General features: G+C 45.4%; 1 protein-coding gene across 3 annotated transcripts in view; it reads left to right on the top strand.

The window, feature by feature from the left end:
* Tenm4 (teneurin transmembrane protein 4) overlaps positions 1-20,019 on the top strand; it is a 420,724-nt gene that overhangs the window by 349,401 nt on the left and 51,304 nt on the right. For 2 of the 3 annotated variants that reach the window (XM_013014004.1, XM_013014005.1), the window contains exons 16-21: positions 876-995; positions 8,108-8,369; positions 11,044-11,311; positions 14,348-14,491; positions 17,358-17,607; positions 19,534-19,554. In XM_013014004.1, coding sequence (XP_012869458.1) covers positions 876-995; positions 8,108-8,369; positions 11,044-11,311; positions 14,348-14,491; positions 17,358-17,607; positions 19,534-19,554 — 1,065 coding nt within the window. The remainder of the gene's footprint in view (positions 1-875; positions 996-8,107; positions 8,370-11,043; positions 11,312-14,347; positions 14,492-17,357; positions 17,608-19,533; positions 19,555-20,019) is intronic. The other variant, XM_013014006.1, reaches the window with a different exon arrangement.

Below are 20,019 nucleotides of genomic sequence, written 5' to 3'. Positions count from 1 at the left end.
AAATAACTTCCTAGTGAAAACACTTTCTAAAATTCTTTCAAGGACACTGTGATGCCTTAAACTGAGGTGATACTTTTGAAAGCTGCAGAGTGTGTTTGAGTGACTAGCTTCTGTCTTTTTTTTTGCCTATCCTGGGGCTTGAACTCAGGGCCTGGGCACTTTTCCTGAGCTTCTTTTGCTCAAGGCTAACAATCTCCCACTTGAGCCACAGCACCACCTCTGGCTTTTTCTGAGTAGTTTATTGGAGATAGGAATCTCACTGGCTTCAAACTACAGTCCTTAGATCTCAGCCTCCTGAGTAGCTAGGATTACAGGAGTGAGCCACCAGTGCCTGGCTCTTTCTTTTTCCTTTATGATACCCGGGGTTTGAACTCAGGACATCACACTTGCTAGGTGGGCGTATGACTGCTGAACCATGACTTCAGCCCTTTTTGTGCATGGTTATTTTTTGAGATAGGGTCTTGCTTCCTGTCCAGACTTCCATCTGGACTCCAGTTGGCCTGTTTTAGCATCTCAGCCTAGATGGGAAGGCATATGTGTGAGAAACTATGCTCAGCTTCTTTCTGTTGATTGAATCCCATGAATTTTTCTGCCTAGGCTGTCCTGGAACCATGATCTCCTTAATCTAAGCCTCCCATGTAACTTAGGATGGCATGCCACACCCAGTTACTAGTTGAGAAAGGGTTCTCATACACTTTTCTGTTCTGTTTGGCCTCAAATCATGATCCTCCAATTCCCAGCCTCTCAAGTAGCTAGAATTACAAGTGTGAGCCACTAATGCCTGATTTCAGCCTTCAGTCTCCTAGGCATTTCTTGCTGGCCAAGGTTTGGACCATGAGAGATACATCATGTTATTCTCTCTTCTCTTTCCACAGACATGCATGTGTCATTCGTGGTCAAGTGATGACGTCAGATGGGACCCCACTGATTGGAGTGAACATCAGTTTCGTCAATAACCCTCTCTTTGGGTATACAATCAGCAGGCAAGATGGCAGGTAAGAGACCTTGTACAGGCCAGAATGAAAGTCCTGTTCTCATGGTTTTCCCATGACAACATAGACAGAGAACAGAGACTTGGACTCTGAGAACCTGAAGTCAAATGCCAGCTCTGTAGCATAATAGATGTATGGCCTTGTGTCTGACTCTGACCTGTATCCTTTTGGCTATAAATGAAGCAGTTTCTTTTCATTTGCTTCTCAGAATAAGACTAGGGTAAGTAACTTATGTACATTATCCTGCCTCTGAGGCTTGTGATAGGAACACTGTCATGGAGACAAGTTCCTGCAGACCAAATAGCTTCAGAAACTGAAGCCTTTCCTATTGGGTGCTTTCCTATATGACTGCTTACCTTAGGGCAGGAGAAGCTACTTGGGAGATAACAGAATTCTAACCTATAAGTTCCTCTGTAACTGTCAGTGAAGTGAACCTGCTGTTACTGCCGTCACTGCTGCCGCCTCCTCCTCCTCCTCCTCCTCCTCCTCCTCTTCCTCCTCCTCCTCCCTCTCCTCTTTTCCTCCTCTCTCCTCTTCTTCCTCCTCCTCCTCTTTCTTCCTCCTCCTCTTACTCTTCCTCCTTCTCCTTCTCCTTCTCCTCTTTTCCTCCTCCTCTTCCTCCTCCTCCTCCTCCCTCTCCTCTTTTCCTCCTCTCTCCTCTTCTTCCTCCTCCTCCTCTTTCTTCCTCCTCCTCTTACTCTTCCTCCTTCTCCTTCTCCTTCTCCTCTTTTCCTCCTCCTCTTCCTCCTCCTCCTCCTCTTCTTTCTCTTCCTCTTCTCCTCCTTCTCCTTCCTCTTCCTCTTCTTATTTTCCTCCTCTTCCTTCTTCTCCTTCTCTTTCCCTTCTTCCTTTTTCAGTGCCTACCCTGTCCCTGAGCTTCTTTTGCTCAAGGATAGCACTCTACCATTTGAGCCACCATTCCACTTCCAACTTTTTCTAAGTAGTTTACTGGTGCAAATAGTCCCACGGACTTTCCTGGCCTGGCTGGCTTTAAATGGTAATCCTCAGCTGAGATTACAGGCATGAGCCATTTTGTCCTGCCAAAATGAAACTTCTTAAATAGCTCCATTTCTCCCGTTGCTACCTGTGTATCCTTGGACTTTGTTACCTGTTCTTCTTCATCTGTTTAAAGGGGCTGGCAGTACCTATTTCACCAATCATTTGTGAAGATAAGATGATACAATGAGTGGAAAAGCATTTAGCACATAGTAGGCATTTAGTAAACCTTAGTTTCTCATCCTACTCAAATTCATTGCTATTTTTCAGGGTCTGGCATGTGTAAGTATACAATCAACATTTGCTATTTATTATCATTACAAATTATTGCATAATGAGGAGGTGATGGTCATGGGAATGGCAGTGATAATGTTTTGGAAAGGGAGGAAGGAGGAGGAAAGTGTAATATTTAGGCTGTCAGTGGTGACAAGTTCTCCATTTTTTTAAAAATAAAAATCAGGTGGAGGCAGTCCATCTGGTTAAGTGTGGGCCCAGAAGGTTGTTTTTTTTTTTCATTCTGTGTTGGAAATTATTCTGTAGCCTGATTGATTTTAGCACCTCTTTAATCCAATATCAGATGAGAACATATCCCGGCCGAGGCGATAATGAAGTAAAGACTCATCTGTTTGTAGACATGTGTGCTTTCTAGATGGGGTTGCCACTATGGGCCTAGGGAGCCTCCCCACCACCATGTAATTAGGTGGGGCAAAGCTGGAAAAGGAAGGCACCAGTGCCATGCTAAGCGAGGTCAGTGTGCACTGCCCGGCACACCTTCCAGCCCAGGAAGCTCAGCAGCATGAAGGAACCTCCTTCACTGTGACTCTACTGCCTTCTTTGTAGAAATGGTAGGTGTGAGCATCCCACCAGACAACAAGTATTCTCACTACACGATTACCTGCTAGAAAACATTTATCAAGGAGGGGTTTTGCTAGGCACCAGTGGCTCACATCTATAATCCTAGCTACTCAGGAGCCTGATATCTGAGAATCATGGTTTAAAACCAGCCTGGGGGCTGGGAAGGTGGCTCAGCCTGAGCACGTAAATCTGAGAGATATGTATCTCCAATTAACCAGCAAAAAGATGGAAGTAGAGGTGTGACTCAAGTGAAAAAGCCAAGTGAAAGCCTGAAGCCTTGAGTTAAAGCTCCAGTACACACACACACACACACACACAGAAACACACACATATGTTTTGTCAACCAGGTGTTGGTGGCTCACTCCTGTAATCCCAGCTACTCAAGAGGCTGCTATCTGAAGACCACAGTTCCAAGCCATCCAGGGAAGGAAAAAGTCCATGAGACTCTCCAACAAACTACTTTGAAAAAGCCGGAAATGGCACTGTAGCTCAAGTGGTAGAGTACTAGCTTCGAGCAAAAGAAGCTCAGGGACAGCACCCAGGCGCTGAGTTCAAGCCCCAGGACAGGCATAATCAAAATAATAATTAAAAAAAATAAATGCCATGAAATTTGCCAGACACTCAACTCAAGGTGGCTTAATCATTAGTCCATAGGCACTGATGATGGGCTTGGCTATGATGGATCCATTATACACACCACAGTCTGGGCTAAGTGGGCTGGCAACTGGGGAACAAGTTCTCTCCCTGGCACCTCCAGGCTTTGATTCTTCCTGATTGTGCTTCTTCACTAATCTTTTTTTGGGGGGGTCCAGTCATGGGGCCTGAACTCTGGGCCTGCCCCTCAGCTCTTCAGCTCAAGGCTAGCACTCTGCCACTTGAGCCACAGTGCCACTTCCCGCTTTTTTCTTTTTTCTTATGTGGTGCTGAGGAATGGAACCCAGGGCCTCAGGCATGCAAGGCAAGCGCTCTACCACTGAGCCACCTCCCCAGCCCCTTCTTCACTTTTCTGCATCAGCCTCCTACATTAGGACATAGGAGCAAGAATGGCTTCTGCTTAGAACTTCTGGTTCAGATATGTTCTTAACAAATTACTTTCAGCTTACATACTGCTTAATGTGTGGGAAAGGTATTAGTTGTTTCCATAGCATCTGAAACTCTATTCCTAATAGGTGAACATGGAGCATCTTGGCCAATTCCCCTTTACTCTTCCTTGACCCACCTTCTCTCTTGCCTCCGATAACTTAGGCGCAACCATAAGGGTAGGGGTGAAAGTATATACACACAATGAAATCCCAGGAGCTGGGCCCGACTTGCCTGTGAAAATCTCACTTTTCAGGCAGGCACCACAACACCCTCTCCAGCTTCCTTGGCTACTTCCCCAGTACACACCCATACAACACACACACACAAGATTTACAAGTCATCACAGGATCTCAGAACAGACAGATGATAGCCAAAGAGATCATTTAAAAGATGGAAAGCGGGCTGGGAAGGTGGCTCAGTGGAAGAGTGCTTGCCTTGCATACATGAGGCCCTGGGTTCGATTCCTCAGTACCACATAAGCAAAAAAAGAAAAAAAGCCGGAAGTAGCACTGTGGCTCAAGTGGTAGAGCACTAGCTTTGAGCTGAAGAGCTGAGAGACAGCACCCAGGCCCAGAGTTCAAGGCCCCACAACCGGACCCCCCCCCAAAAAAAAGATGGAAAGTAGATGTCATGAAGAAAGAATAAAAGCAGACAAGAAAAACAGTTCAGGCTCATTGAATTGAAAAATGGAATTGTACAAAGCATGATGCCCTGGGAATGTGTAGGGCCTTGTGCTTTTCCCATCCATCACACATTTATCTAATTAGTAACCCAGCCAAGTGATTACAATCATCAGCTAGATTTTACAGACCAGGAAATTGAGTCTTGGAAAGGTATTGTCACTCACCTGTGCAATAAGAGGCCATGCTTAGACTGGCTCTGAGTTGAATGGGCTTCACCTGAGAGCCAGGCCTTCTTTCTGGGGTCAAGTTCACATTCATATCTAAAACAAGGTATCCTCACCAGCCCACTGCACTCAGTGCTTGGCAAGGCTGGCTGCCCAAGCCTGCTCACACCTCAAGAACATGTCTTTTCTTGTTTGTCTTTCCTTCTTCTCCACACTCAGCCTCTCGTGAAGAGAGCTTGTGAGTCTGGCCAGACTTCCGTTTGCTAGTTTAAAATGTTCTGTCAAAGCACAGATGCTATTTAGCTCTGTGACAGAAAAGTCATTCTCTAGGTGTTTCCCCAAAGCCACGGGTAGTGTCCTGGAGGGTCACAAGCTAAACTCTAGGTTCCAAATAAATTCTCACCCTGTTACTTCTGGTGATCATTACTTATAGCAGGATGAAGGTGGTTGACTTCATACCATGATTGGCACAGAAAAGGGCTGGATGAGCAGCAGCCAAAGTGGATGAAAGGCTGACAGGAATCAGCCTGCGGAGCTTGGGGATATCAAACTGAGGGAGAGGATGTGACACTAAGACAAGGTAGTTGAATGTAAAATCCTGACAGCTGGTAGGAGTACCAGAGAGAGCAAGCTGGAGCAGTGCATTTGAGGGCGTAATCTGTATTGGAGTCTCCCAAAGCAGCTGCACAGGGTTAACTTCAGAGGACAGCCTGCTCAGATGACATTCACAATGTGCATTCATTCTATCAATGTTAACCATGAAGCACTGGTTCCTGGAAACCCAGAGGACTAAATGTCCCTGGGCCAGAGAGCTAAATGAGTAATCACAGGACAATGTGATGTCAGGTTTAAGATGAGCCCACTGTACTTGGGAGCCTCAGGGACAGAACTGGGTTCTGATTGGTTGAGGCTGTGTGGAGATGGTGACATCTGAACTGTTCACAAGTGCAAGATGAGGACAGGCCTTGAAAACTCACTTTAAAAGGCATGGCTACAGGGACTTTGTCCAAAGAGACCCTGCAGGCACAGGTGGCAGGTGGACAGACCCATTGTGGCCAAGTCAGCGGGGCAGGTAGAACTAGGCTGGTACAGCAGGAGCTAGAAAGAACAGTACCTAGAAAACTCAAAACCTAAAAAAGTTCCGATAGTCATAACTAGCCAAGGATGGGCCCATCCTCCTATGACCTGGTCACTAGAAGTAATTACTAAAGAGCTCTTTCTGTGAACAAGACTATCACATCAAACTGGGACAGGGGTCTGGGTCTGCTCCAATGGTTCAGCTATTACATGACTTTAAACTTGGTGTTTTGGGTAGAGAACAGAACAAAATTCTAGACTAAGGTTTCATACACTGAACACAGGAACCTTACATAGCAGCCAAGCACTCTCCTTAGCTAAGCAGGTTCAGAGAGCAGGAATAGTGACATATCTTGCTTTACACTGGGCATCCTTGCCCTTTGTCCACAGCCTGGGTTTAGCTGGCTTCTGATCCCTGTGGCTACAGAACCCAGAGATCTGCCCACACCCTACCATGGAGCTGGGCTCTGCAGAAATGTTGAAGTGTACAAATAAGGATTCCATTTCTTTGAATTTTAAACAAATGGTCCATGCCAGTTTGGAAGGGCAAGTGCCTTGCTAGGTTTGTTCATGGGGAGTTAAGGTATCAGAAACCAGCAGCTGCCAGCATGCTTCTTGCTGAGTCTTGGTACAGTGTAGTTTGGGGTGAGACAGGAAACATTCTGCCTATATGATCTCCGAAAAGCCTGAAGCTAGAAAGGACTAGCAGGGGTTTGTCTAAGGTGAGAAAGGGCCTGGGGACATCATAGCACAGGCATATTTGGTATAGTGTTGAAAATAAGACAGTTGCTCAGACCTATATAGTCCTCAGAGGGCCATGACTAAGGCTGGTCTACCTGTTCTCTACATACCGTCATAGAGATCTCATCTCAACTGAGTGGCTGGTACTCAGCCTTCTCTTTCCCCCTTATACTTTTAAAAGACTGGGATACGAACTGTGCTATCTCTAAACTGCTAAGCAACTTTTAATTGTGAAGGCCTTTGGTCAGTAATCTGTCATAAACCTAGCCAAATCCTGGAGAAGCATAGAATCTTAGTCTCTTAAGAATAATCCACATGAGGGGCTGGGAAGGTGGCTCAGTGGTAGAGTGCTTGCCTCGCATGCCTGAGGCCCTGGGTTCAATTCCTCAGCACCCCATATACAGAAAAGGCCAGAAGTGGTACTGTGGCTCAAGTGGTAGAGTGCTAGCCTTGAGCTGAAGAGCTGAGGGATAGCACCCAGGCCTAGAGTTCAAGCCCCACGACTAACACAAATTAAAAAAAGATTTAAAAAAATCCACATGAACCTTTGCATTTTATGTGTATATGTGTGTGTGTGTGTGTGTGTGTGTGTGCGTGTGCGTGCGTGCACACGCACATGCAAGCATGCATGCACATGTGTACTGGCCCTGTACTCAGGGCCTGGGCACTGTCCCCAAGCTCTTGTGCTCAAGGCTAGTGCTCTATCACTTGAGCCACAGTGCCACTTCTGGCTTTTTGGTGGTTAATTGGAAATAAAGAGCCTCATGGACCTCCTGCCTAAGTTGGCTTTAAACTGTGATCTTCTGATCTCAGCCTTTTAATTAGCTAGGATTACAGGTGTGATCTACCGGTGTGCCCTGCTGAATCTTTTATGCATTTTACAGATCAGAAAACTGAAGAGCAGGATGGCTAAGCGACTTACTGGAGACCATACTGTATAGTTCATGACAAATCCAGGACTAGGCCTAAGGATTCTTAACCCCCAGCGTAGAAGTTGTTCACTAGGGTTCAGCTCTAACCTAGTTCAAAGGTACCAAGAAACACCACAGCAGAGGCTGTCCTAGGTCCTGAAAGATGGCTCTCTACTTCATTGGTTAATTTGACTTCTGTGACTTCCCCATGGTGAATCATGTTGCTACAACAACAATAAATACTTTCTGGAGTTACCCTTTGCAGCTGTAGTCAAGTCTCAGAGTCTTCCACGAGTTACTTAGACCCTTTGTTTATTTACCAAACTGCTGCCCCTACCATGCATGGTGGAGAGGCATGGCTGAAAAAGGAAAGGGTGGGGGGACCCATCTCTGGGCTAGGACTTATCTAGGCCAGGGACAGGAAGAGGTGTGGCTAGGTGGGGGAAAGGTATGGCCACACTGGATCTGGCTGTGACTTCAGGGTCTGGGACCCTCCTAAGGTCAGCTGGAAGGCATGTGACCAAAGATGGTAACTTCCTTTCTGTATGTTCGTGTTTTCCTCCTGATCCTGCTTCTCCTGATCCCTTTTCTTTCCCTCCCGCTAGCTTTGACCTGGTCACCAATGGTGGCATCTCCATCATCCTGAGGTTCGAGCGGACACCTTTCATCACGCAGGAACACACCCTCTGGCTACCCTGGGATCGCTTCTTTGTCATGGAAACCATCATCATGCGACATGAGGAGAATGAAATTCCCAGCTGTGACCTGAGCAACTTCGCCCGCCCCAACCCTGTTCTGTCTCCATCCCCACTGACGTCCTTTGCTAGCTCCTGTGCTGAGAAAGGCCCTATTGTGCCAGAAATCCAGGTACCCAGACTTCCAAACTACATCTCTCCATGCTTTTATTCTATTGGGAGAGGTGGAGAAGGATCTCAGACACAGAGGGGTGCTTTTAGACAGAAAGCACCCCTACTGTTTGGGGCCAGCAGACAAGAGGGTCACCTAGTTTATCCTCTGAAATGACATGAGTATCTGACCTGCCTGCCACACCAGGGCTTTTAATCATCACACTTTCTTTCCACTCTACCGTCCAATTCACTTCCACTTTCCTTTTCCCCAGCTTCCAGGGTGTCTCTTCTCTCAGTATTTCTGTTTAAAGTATTGATAAATAAGTACTACCAAAGAGGAGTAAGCCGCAAGATCTCAAGTAGTGAGTATCATAATAAAGATGAAATAAGGAAAATGTGTTTGACGTACTTAGCACAATGTCTGGTACCTAGTAAGCGCTCAATAAATTTTTATTTATCATTATTATTAAGATTATTTAACATACACTTTCCTCATGCCAGTTAAGGATTGCTTTGGCTCAAATCTATCCCCACACGTGTTTTTGCTTAATTATCATTAAAAGGAAATCACTGGGAAAGATGAATTTTAACATGATGGAAATCAAGATCAAGTCTTTGCCTAGCAAAGCTTTGCTCACTTGAATGTCCTTCATTGTGCCCAGTGTGGGATCTATCAGCAAAAAGGAAAGCCTGGGGAAGGGAACAGATAGCAGCTTGAAAGTCTAGAAGCCCCAGCAACCCTGCCTGCCTAATGAGAACTCAAGCAACATGCATGTTAATGGGTCGCCTTGTACTCAGTGGAGCAGAGAGTTTATACATTTATGTCTGTGGATTTCATGCCTGGCTGAGCAAACACATCGCTGCATATGCCCCATTGAGTGGCTTCTAAAACCAGCTCACAAGAAGGAAGTACAACCGTTTCGAAATTCTCTTTGCACGTCCAGGTTGAAAGATCACTCCTTCTCAGAGATTCGGTGCCTGTCTCCCATCTCAGTGGCCTGGCTGACCTTTCTGATGAAATGCTTGTCAGTGGAGACAGAACTTGCTAGAGAGAAGCAATTTGTAACTGAACTTTGGCTCCACACTACCCAGCCATTTTTCCCAAGAGCAGAGGCTTTGGAACAAATGAGGTTTCAAAGTCATACCCTCTTTAGAGTGCTCCCTGAGCTAGGTGCCTACAGGTCCAGTTAGGGGCACAAACCTTGCTTATTGTCAGACTCATGAAGACAAACTCTTGGGCTTTCCCAGTGCTGTTGTTGGTTAGCCTTTGCAAGTGCTACGAGATGTAAATTGTGAAGGGTACATACACTAAAGCAGGGAAAGATTTATGAGAGCAGCAAGCCAGCACTTGAGTCCTGTCTGCTTCTCACCCAGGGTACAGAGCCTGCTTTGTGAGGAACTAGTAAATGGTGATTTAAGTCAATGCTTTGATTTAGGCCCAATGTCTAGAATTTCCTGTGTTTAGGAGACCTGTGAGGCCTTGGGGCTGGCTAGTTCATACCCTTCTATGGATCAGAAAGAAGGAAAAAGACCCAATATCTCTGTAAATACAGTAACATGATCATTGTCTCTTAAATGGACACAGCCTTGATTGATTTATTGTTTCTTTCTTGAGAGAGCCCCGTACATCAAGCCACACTAATCAAGCTACATTGCTTGATCATCTGGCAATCATTGATTCTTTCTACTGTGGGCCTGAGCCCATTGTGCCCTGCAGATAAAGCACTGTCTTCCCCGCTACTCGGTGCTTGGGTGAGGATCCAGCTTGCCCTAGAACCCCATGCTGGGGATTAGTATGGGCCCTTGTCATCCGGTGGGGCTTCCGACTCTGCCTCATGAGTGTTTTGGTTACTTTCTTGGGAAGGAATGCCATGGGAAATGGATCTGACTTTAGGAAAGCTTTAGGCAGCTGTTTATATCTGTCTACATTAGACTGAAAAAAGCTGAACACCGGTGGCTCACGCCTATAATCCTACCTACAGAGGAGGCTGCGAGGTGAGGACTGCAGTTTGAAGACACATTAGGCAGGAGACTCTTATCTCTAATTAACTACCAAAAAGTCAGAAATGGAGCTGTGGCTCAAGTGACAAGAGAGCCAGCCTTGACTAAAAAAGCTAAGAAACCACACCCAGACCCTGAGTTCAAGCCCCAGTACTGGGCACACCAAAAAAGAGAGGGTGGGGGGAGGGAAAGAGAGGAAAAAAGAAAAAAGAAAAGTCCCTCTTCTTAGTAACCCCTGCTTCCAGAAGTGCCTCTGTCCTTCCAAATAATATTGAAATACTGAGCACTTTACATATATGACCATACTGGAACTGAAGGGTCTACAATGTTTAAGGATGATGCAGCATGTTGCTTAGTATTATACATACATCATGGTACATGCAACAGTTAGTGTGCTCAGTATCATGCATGTTATACAGAGGACCTACCAGAGGCTCGTCCTCAGCAATGAGGTCTTGGGGCCTTCTTTTCCACTTCCTTCAGCCCCTTTTCTCCTTTGTCATCCTTTTTCTTTTCCTTCCTCCTGCTGCTCCTCCTCCCTTCTGCTTCCCCTTCCTTCTCCCTCTTCTCACCTCCTGTCCTTCCGCTTCCTCTTCTGCCTCTTACACACCCAGAATCCACCCAGCTGTGGCCCCCTTCCCTTCCCTGGGTGAGTCAGTGATGGTTGCTTGCTGTGCTCTGTCTTGCTGTAGGCCCTGCAGGAGGAAATTATCATCTCTGGCTGCAAGATGAGGCTGAGCTACCTGAGCAGCCGCACTGCTGGCTACAAGTCTGTCTTGAGGATCAGCCTGACACACCCCACCATTCCCTTCAACCTCATGAAGGTCCACCTCATGGTGGCGGTGGAGGGCCGTCTCTTCAGGAAGTGGTTCGCTGCAGCCCCAGACCTGTCCTTTCACTTCATCTGGGACAAGACAGATGTCTACAACCAGAAGGTGTATGGGCTCTCTGAAGCCTTCGGTGAGCCCTCACCCAGCCCTGCCCCCTCCCATGCAGGGTGTCCTCAGAGGGAGAATAACACACGGGAATGGGGGAGAGGAGGATCTCTTCCACTTGCACGGCTACCGCTCCCTCCTTCCTCTTCTCAGGCCAAAAATATGTAGGACTTGAATACCTTTAAGACCTCACAGTGGCCATCCATGACCAAGAAGAATATTCTAGAAGAGCCAAATATAGAAAACACAACCATTAAAATTGATACAAAATCAAAATAGTCCACAAAAGGCACTGATAGGATGTGATGGGTCAAAAGATACAGACTGCTGAGCACCGGTGGCTCACGCCTGTCATCCTAGCTACTCATGAGGCTGAGATCTGAGGATCATGGTTCAAAGTCAACCTGGCCAGGAAAGCCCATGAGACTCTTATCTCCAATAAACTACTGAAAACCTGGAAGTGGAGCTGTGGCTCAAGTGGTAAAGTGCTAGCCTTGAGCAAAAATGCCTAGGACAGTTGCCAGACCCTGAGTTCAAGCCTGAGGATCCCCCCCAACACTCCACCTCTGCACACTCGCAAACAACATACCATGTGCCACAAAAGTGGACTGCATGGACACTGCCTGGACATTCCACCTAAACCTAACCTACTCACTGAAATAGGGGAGCAGGAAAACTGGGCTACTACTCTGGTTTTGAGGCAAAAGACCAAGATGCCCCATCTTAACTGCATGTCTGAAAGCAGGTATGGTGGCTTAACCCTGTAATTCTAACTTGAGGAAGTAGAAATCAGGCAATCACAATCTGAGGCCAGTGCAGACAGAAGAGTCATTCTCAAGACTCCATCTAAACCAGTGGATGAGTACAGTAGTATTGGGAAGTAGAGTGACAAAGGCCTTCATCCTCAGTAATATAGGGAAACGTAAGTTAGAAGATCAAAGCCAAGTAGGAATATCAAAGCCCAGGCCAGCTTGGGCATAAACCAAGATCCTATTTAAAAAGTAACATGTAGAAAGGGTTGGAGGCATGGCTCAAGGGTAAAGTGCCTGCCTAGCAAGTATATGTGAGGCCCTGAATCCAATCTGTAGTACTGACAAAATCAAAACATGTTTTGGAGCCAGGTGTAGTGGCACACACCTGTAGGTCCAGCTATGCAGGAGGCAAAACAGAAGGATTACAAATTTGAGGCCAATCCAGGTAAAATTAGCAAGACTGTATTCCAAAAGAAAAATAAATTAAAAAGGGAGGAACTGGGAACATAGTTCCAACCCCAGTAGGAGAACAATAAAAAACTTTTAATGTTATTTTGTCATCTTATTTCCAGTCAGAAACAATGTCTGTAGTTATCACTCTGTTTTTTTAGAGATGAAGCAGAGGTTGCCTCCCTGGGATCTTGGGCTTCCAGGGCTGACTGTACCCCTTGCAGCTTCTGGATCAGAGCCTTCTTGGTCTCAGGAAGGCTTACAAGATGACACTAGATAGTCAGCAGTCCTAATGCCCCACAGCAAGTATCCACTAAGCACTGTAACTCAGCAAATCCCTTCATGCCTTGGTCCCTTCTCTAGCTTCAGTCCTTTTCTCTAGTAAAGGCAGAATAAGGGAGAAGAAAAGTCCTGTTCTGTTTAAAAAGAAAGAGTAAGAGAGAGAGAAAAGAGAAGGCTGACACTTAGGGCAATTAGAGATTGCCCTTGAAGTGTCTGTTCCAGAAAATGTACTCCCACTACATGAGAATCTCACTGAATTCCTACAGCCAGGCTGTGAGTCAAAAGTTGGTTATCTCCAAACTCAGTGTGAGAAGGTGAGGCCCAGAGAAGTCAGATGACTTCCCAAGAAGGCACAGCTAGGAAAGAACAGAGCTGAATTTATCCCAGATCTCCATTATAGTTTCTGTCTCTATTCTATCCCACACTCACTCTCCTGAGATCGCAAGTGACCAGAAGGTGTAGTGACTGCTAGTAGGCCTCAGGGTTGCAGGAAAGAGGGCACAGAGACACCTTCCAGTCCATTCCCTTATGGCCAACTTTTATGGCATCTAGAAGAAAACTTGAATTGGTTCCCAGTTAATGCCTGTCTCAAACATGCAGAATATTGCTTCCCAGAAAATAACACCTATTCAGAAAGGTACTTGGTAGAAATACCATCCTGTCTCTACTGGTTCCTTCTCCAACATCAGCCACAAGGCTGTTACAGACCTAGGCTCACGAAGCTTTCCATTTGGCTCCTCTCCCTGGCCATTCTTCTAAGAGGCCTGGATTAGTGAAACCAGGACATTTTCAAGCTTTCAAATCTCAAACCAGCTTCAAGGTTCAGAAGCAACTTCTGATTTCCAGTTACCCTAGCTAAGCTCCTTTTCCATGTATTCATTATAAATATGAGTGTAGTTTTTCTTTATGAAAAAATAATACCATGCTCATGCATTTTAAAAACTGAGAAATGGATGTAAGTAAAAAGAAGTCATATTTAATCCTAGAAACAAAGACAACAACATTTTAATGTGCTTTCTCATTTGATATGTAGTTCTTGTAGTTACTTTTTTTTTTAAGCACAGCTACTCTGACAGTAACCAGTCTTTTTAGTTAGCATCAGTTTCCAAAGGCATTTTCCATGTCATGTGTGGTCATCAGAACCATCATTTTCCATCATTTTCAGTGGAAATATTTCTGGATTAGGCATAGATAGGTTGGCTCCGCCTCTCATTTGTTTTGAACCTTTAAGTTCTTCCCATTTTCCACTATTATCATTAATACCATAGTGAAGGCTTTTATGTATAAAGTATTTTTCACATTAAAGGTTATTTCCCTTGAACTAATTCAGCTAGATCCTTGGAAAGTATAATGTGTTTGTTTAATTTTTCCCAATTACGTACTGTTTTTAAGAAAACAAAAAAGAAGACGCTTTAAGGTTCAGCATACCGTGTTGCCATTTCAATGGTTTAATTCACAAGTACAGATCCTCCCTTTCTCCTGTTCCATGAAAGAAAAGCAGAGGGACTCACCTGCAGGTCCAAGGACCAAAGTGGAGCTTTGCTTACCTATGCACTTTGCTTCTTACATTCCTTCAGTTTCTGTGGGTTATGAATATGAATCCTGCCCTGATCTGATCCTGTGGGAGAAAAGGACTGCTGTGCTACAGGGCTATGAAATTGATGCATCCAAGCTTGGAGGATGGACCCTTGACAAGCATCATGCCCTCAACATCCAGAGTGGTAAGTGGAAATTTTCACGTGGGAAGATAGAATCCCTGAGTCAGGCTAGGGCCACTTTGTCTTCTATCCAAACAAAAAAATAACCATTTTGAATTTTATAGGTTCCTAGGCAACCAATTAGTCAGAAGGCCGAGTCATAAAACTTTGGTTGGGACCCTCCTCTGAGCCTGTCACTGAGAGTACAGTAGTGAGAGGCCTCAAGACTTCAATGCAAACAGAGACCAAGACTTGCCAGGCAATGGCTTTGCTGTGCCCTGGGCCATACCATCCTGATAGGAGATAGGTGATTCCAGCAAGGCAAGAAGTCCTGAATTCATTGTTTTGCTTCATCAAAGCATCCCTGGAGAGACCTTCTGGCTGGCATTTCAGAGAGTCTACAGGATGAGCTCTGTAAATCAAGTAGGGTAAACATGGTAGCAGAGAGCACAGTATATGTCAATGTGCTAAAATCTAGAAGAAGACTGTCTATAAAGAAGGTCTGTTGCAATTTGGACAGAGGGTGAGGCTAGTGAAGCCAATGCCACAGCCAAAGCTGGTGATTTGGGAGATCTGGAGCCCAAGGCAAGAAGATTATGACTTCAGAGTGCATCCAGGGATGAATGTCAAACCTCTGAGCAGTTAAAGCCCGCGAGGGCCATGATCACACCTGTTCTTTAGGTAACTCAGACTAAGCATGTTCCATCTTGGGAAACAAGGGAATAATGTCACATACCTCCTGCCTAGTCTGTACGTATGATGAATGCCTGTCAAAACCACCTCAGGTCTGGTGGAAGTTGACAAATTACTTCTATCATTTATAGTAAAATAAAGATTTGTAAATGGTGAAGGTAATTCTTAAAATAAGAGATGGAAAAGGCACTCACCACCACATACCAAGTTAATTTAGAAAACTGTAAGGTCTGAAATTGTGTAGTGCAGACACAGAGACAGGTAAACAGAGTCCATGGAGTTCAGGAACTGACCCGTGAGTCATAATTTAAATGAGGTTTGGCCGTGAGTTCAGAAAAACCACAGTAATAGAGTTGAAGACAAGCTAAAGTTGGTTTCTCACTCACCTGCCAATCTGGAGGGCAGGTGATCTCTGGCTGCAGGGTCAGAAACCCAGGTTCTTTTCCTTGTTCTACTCAAGCCTTTATTCCAAGGTCATGGTCCTAGGTGAAGCCACTTAAGCTCCAGTCCTTCACATCCACTTTCTAGCCAGGAAGAAAGCAAAGAACCAGGAGCAAGCTCCCCCATCATAAGGGGTCTCTCAGCAGCTGCCCATACCACTGCCCCTTCTGAGCCATTAGCCAGAACAATATCCTGGGTAGAACTGTCATGGGACTAAGATGTCACAAACTGTCCTAAGTGGTCACATGCCAAGCTAGATGTCAGAAATTTTGTAGCTACCGTGACAAAAGAAAGGGTCGAGGAAAATGATAGCCACCTATACTGGAAATGTCTGCCACTTACCATCTGTAAATAAGATGGTCTATGGTATGTCATAACATCATCTAACAGTGGAGAATAGACAAACCCTTTAGAAATTGATACTAGGAAAATTGGCTCAATATCTAGAGAAAAAAATTCACAAAGCTAAAAAAAAACTACATGAAGCTCCCACTTTACAGGGTACACAAAATAAATTTAAATATTTAAACATCAAAATGTGAAAAATAGTAATTTAGAATTAGTGGGAGAAAAATATAAAACAATAACCTAGAAAAAGCACAGACTGTATGGAAACACAATTGATTAGACTGTATAAAAATGTTTAAATCCATTCAATAAAGGACAACAGAGCTAACAGGTGGCAGCCTGAAATGAGATTCTGGTGACCAATAAAAGCCAAACCCCACTTTGGCTTCAGCTAAGAAGGCAGGAAGCAGTAGGCAAGGTCTATGTGGGAGCAGTATGCTAGGAAAAAATTATCTAAAGTGAAAAGAAGCAATGCAGGTATGACAGGAAGCTTACTAATCTGAGTAGTTCAAACTCTTTGTTTTGTTGGTGGGAAAATGAGGTCCAGAGCTGTACAAGACCTGAGACCTATGTCAGATATAAAATCAGCTCATTAATAGCAAAAATCCCAGTCTCTTGACTCCATGTTAGTGAGAAGAGGCTATTTCCCTCATTCATTTTATAAACATTCATTAGTACCTACTCTATGTCAGGTTCTACGCTAGGCACTGGAAATACAGCTAGGAAAAATATATAATCTCTTAGCTCGATGCTGGTGGCACATGTCAGTTCAAAGTCAGCCTGAGCAGGAATGAGAGTCTTATCTCCAATTAACCAACAGAAAGCCAGAAGGAAAGTTATGGCTCAAGTGATTGAGTGCTTAACCTTGAGTGAAAAAGCTAAGGCACAACACCCAGGCCCTGCATTCAAGCTCCAGAACAGGCTTGGGGGAAAAAAAATCCCCTAATCTCTGTATTGAAATGGTATGGTTGGAAAGAAAAATCAGGTAAATTCAAGAAAGAATCAAAGTTGTACATAGATGAGGGCTGGGCACATGAGACATGTACAGCCTCTTTGAGAGGTTGCATAGCTGAATGGTCGAGAGATGGTATTGGTACCTCAGCCTTTTCTTGTCTATCTGGCTTTGGATAGGCTGCCTGGTCTGTTCCCTCTGGCAGAGTAGTGGTAAAAACAGTGCAATACTAGAGCCTATAGTGAGAATAACAGAGGCCCACAGCAATATATAAAGGCCTATAGTATACAGAGCAGCCTGCTCAGTGCCTCTGGATTTCACTGAGACAAGTTTGGAAATCGTTGGCAGAAATTTCTGGCTTGCCTTGCAAATCAAGGTAACCCTGTTGTCTACCACAGAAAAAGTGAACCACTCCCTATCCCCTCCATGGTGATGTTCCTCTCTCCCTGTCCCCAGGCATCCTGCACAAAGGGAATGGGGAGAACCAGTTTGTGTCTCAGCAACCACCGGTCATCGGCAGCATCATGGGCAATGGGCGCCGGAGAAGCATTTCCTGCCCCAGTTGCAATGGCCTTGCTGATGGCAATAAACTCCTGGCCCCCATGGCCCTCACCTGTGGCTCTGATGGCAGCCTCTACGTGGGAGACTTCAACTACATCCGCAGGATCTTTCCATCTGGAAATGTCACCAACATCCTGGAGCTGAGGTACAGGAAGTGGTGGGGTACCTTCTCCACAGTTAACGATGGGGGTCTCCTTGGCATCCTACAGCCTAAGTCACTGGGCCCAAGAGGAATGGGACTGGGAATGGGATGGGCCTCACCTGTCAGACTCCGGGACTTTTCATCTCCCAGCTCAGGAGCTGCCCCTCCCCTCCTGTGCACTGTACTGAAGAGAAGTCACTGTTGGGACAGAGAGATCTTTTTGCTTCCTATCATTGAGCTGATTAGAATGGGCCATGTGAGTCTTTTTCTGGAACAGGGGATGGCATAGTGGATGAGGCCCAGATGGCAGAGTCAGCGTAGGTATCCCTGTAACATAGTACTCATCAGTGAGGGGAAGTTCCTTTCACCTGAGCATTGCTGAGATGAAGACCTGAGACCTGACCCAGGCAGTGCCTCTCTGCTCTGCAGGTGCCACAGAACCAGCTGACTCAGCCCTGCCCCAGTGGTAGAGCACAGCTACATGTGCAGCTGGAGAAGGGCTCAGGGTTTGACATTTTTCTTTAGACCTCCCAGAACCAGATCCCTTTTACAACCCAAACGGCCTCTGGGGTTACAGAGAAGGTGTGCTTTAGAGACTCTTTCTTCCAGGAGAAATGCACTGAGCACCTATTTTAGGGCATGGGCTTATCCTGTGTCTGGGTTAGGACCATGTGAACAGGAAAAGGCTTAAACTGAAAAACTTCCCTCCAAGAGGACAAGTTGGGCTCCTACTGATTGTCATGGAATAGTAATGTGAGTTGTTGGCTATTATCACTTTTGATAAATGAGGAAAAGGAGGCTCCAGAAATTTAGTTGCCCAAGATCCAGGCTCTTAGAATGGTGAACCCAAATCCAGAAAGCATTGCACAGCTCTGCCTTGTCAAAGAGTCGGTACTGACCCAGTAAGAGCCACTTTGTCATAATGCTTTTTAAGGTTATTCTCTACCAAAAGAATGAGGGCAAAGCTAGCTGGCTGCCCAACAGCTGCCATGTCTGCCCCTCCCCAGGACATAGGAGGGATGCTCACATCCTGTGAGCTCCTAGAAAGTCACGTATGGGGCCAAATGAGAAGCAAGCTACCCATGTAGTATCCTCTGCCTTTCTTCTCAGCCTTGACTTGTATCAAAGATAAAGGAAGCCTTGTGCGTATTTCTTTCAGTCCAGGGCACACATATGCTATAATAGAAAGAACCATGAGCCATAGACTTGGCTCACTTTGCCAGAGAAGCTGTACAACTTTGTATAAAATATTTAACCCCTCTGGGCCTCCATTTTTCACAAATTCCAAATAAGACATCCCATGTTCCCTGAGAGCTGTTAGAGGCGGGGAGGTGGGGTGTTGATTATGGAAGACAGCATGTAGAGCAGAGAGGAATACACAATGTTTGCAGGGGGAGGAACTCCATTGATACTGTCATTTTGATATGTTTTTCTCCACTCTTTCTCCCATAGGCCTGTCTCTCTATGTCATACCCTTCCTTCTAATTATAGTCATAGCCACTTCAGTGTCCTACTACAAGTAGGCTCATTTTGATAACTCTCATACTACAGTGCCCATGCAGAGACACAGAGCAGTCTCTGGGTGTCTCTGGGCATATGTCTGGCAGGGGAAAGAACCAACCGTTCCAATCTCTGTCCTACCCTTGTTAAAGCAGTGGAATATGTCAAGCTAGTTCTCTTCCCAAGTGTCAGCAGTATGGAGCAGGTAAAACTGTGCCTCTTCTGTGATATGTAGCTGCTTGTAAGTGAACTCACTGACAAGGAATATCCAGTATAAAATATATCAGTGTCATAGCTCCTAAGTCTTTATTTATTACAGTATTGTACCTTACCATTGCTGTCAAGTTTTCAGGCTGCTAATAATGCTTCTAACCCTGCTGCTAACACCTCATTCTTTCTTCTATTCCCTGCTCTCCTGTCTTCTGTCAGAAATAAAGATTTCAGACATAGGTAAGCCAACCAGTGGAGAATTTCCTGTCTCTCCCCTGCCTTGTTGCATGTTGTTGTATGGTAAGCTGCACGTGTTGATTTCAGGTGGCTCAGTAGCAGAGGAGCCCTGAGTGATTGGAACTGACTGGGGATAATCAGTTCCAATGAGAGGAAGTCATTAATAAAAGTGAAGTATGTGGCAAAAGCCTGGACTCTCTGACTCTAGAAAAGCAAGCCAGTTGCCCTGTAATCTGGTGGACATGACAGATTAAACTAATGGGTTTAAAGAACTTAAACCATGGCACAGGAACTTGAATACCACAGGCACTCAATCCTTATACTAAATGAAGACATCAACCAGGATGTGGTGAGTGACTTTGATGGCCATGATAGTGAGGAATTCAGGTGCCAGTGACCCCATCTGAGGGTATGCCAGAAAGGACAGAGGAGGTCACAGGAACTGCCCTGAAGGTCCCCAGGCTGGGT

This window comes from Dipodomys ordii, unplaced genomic scaffold (assembly GCF_000151885.1).
Source record: "Dipodomys ordii isolate 6190 unplaced genomic scaffold, Dord_2.0 Scaffold22, whole genome shotgun sequence".
Taxonomy (NCBI): domain Eukaryota; kingdom Metazoa; phylum Chordata; class Mammalia; order Rodentia; family Heteromyidae; genus Dipodomys; species Dipodomys ordii.
Note: the sequence above shows the minus strand (reverse complement) of the source record. Positions and strands in the feature narration are given on the sequence as shown.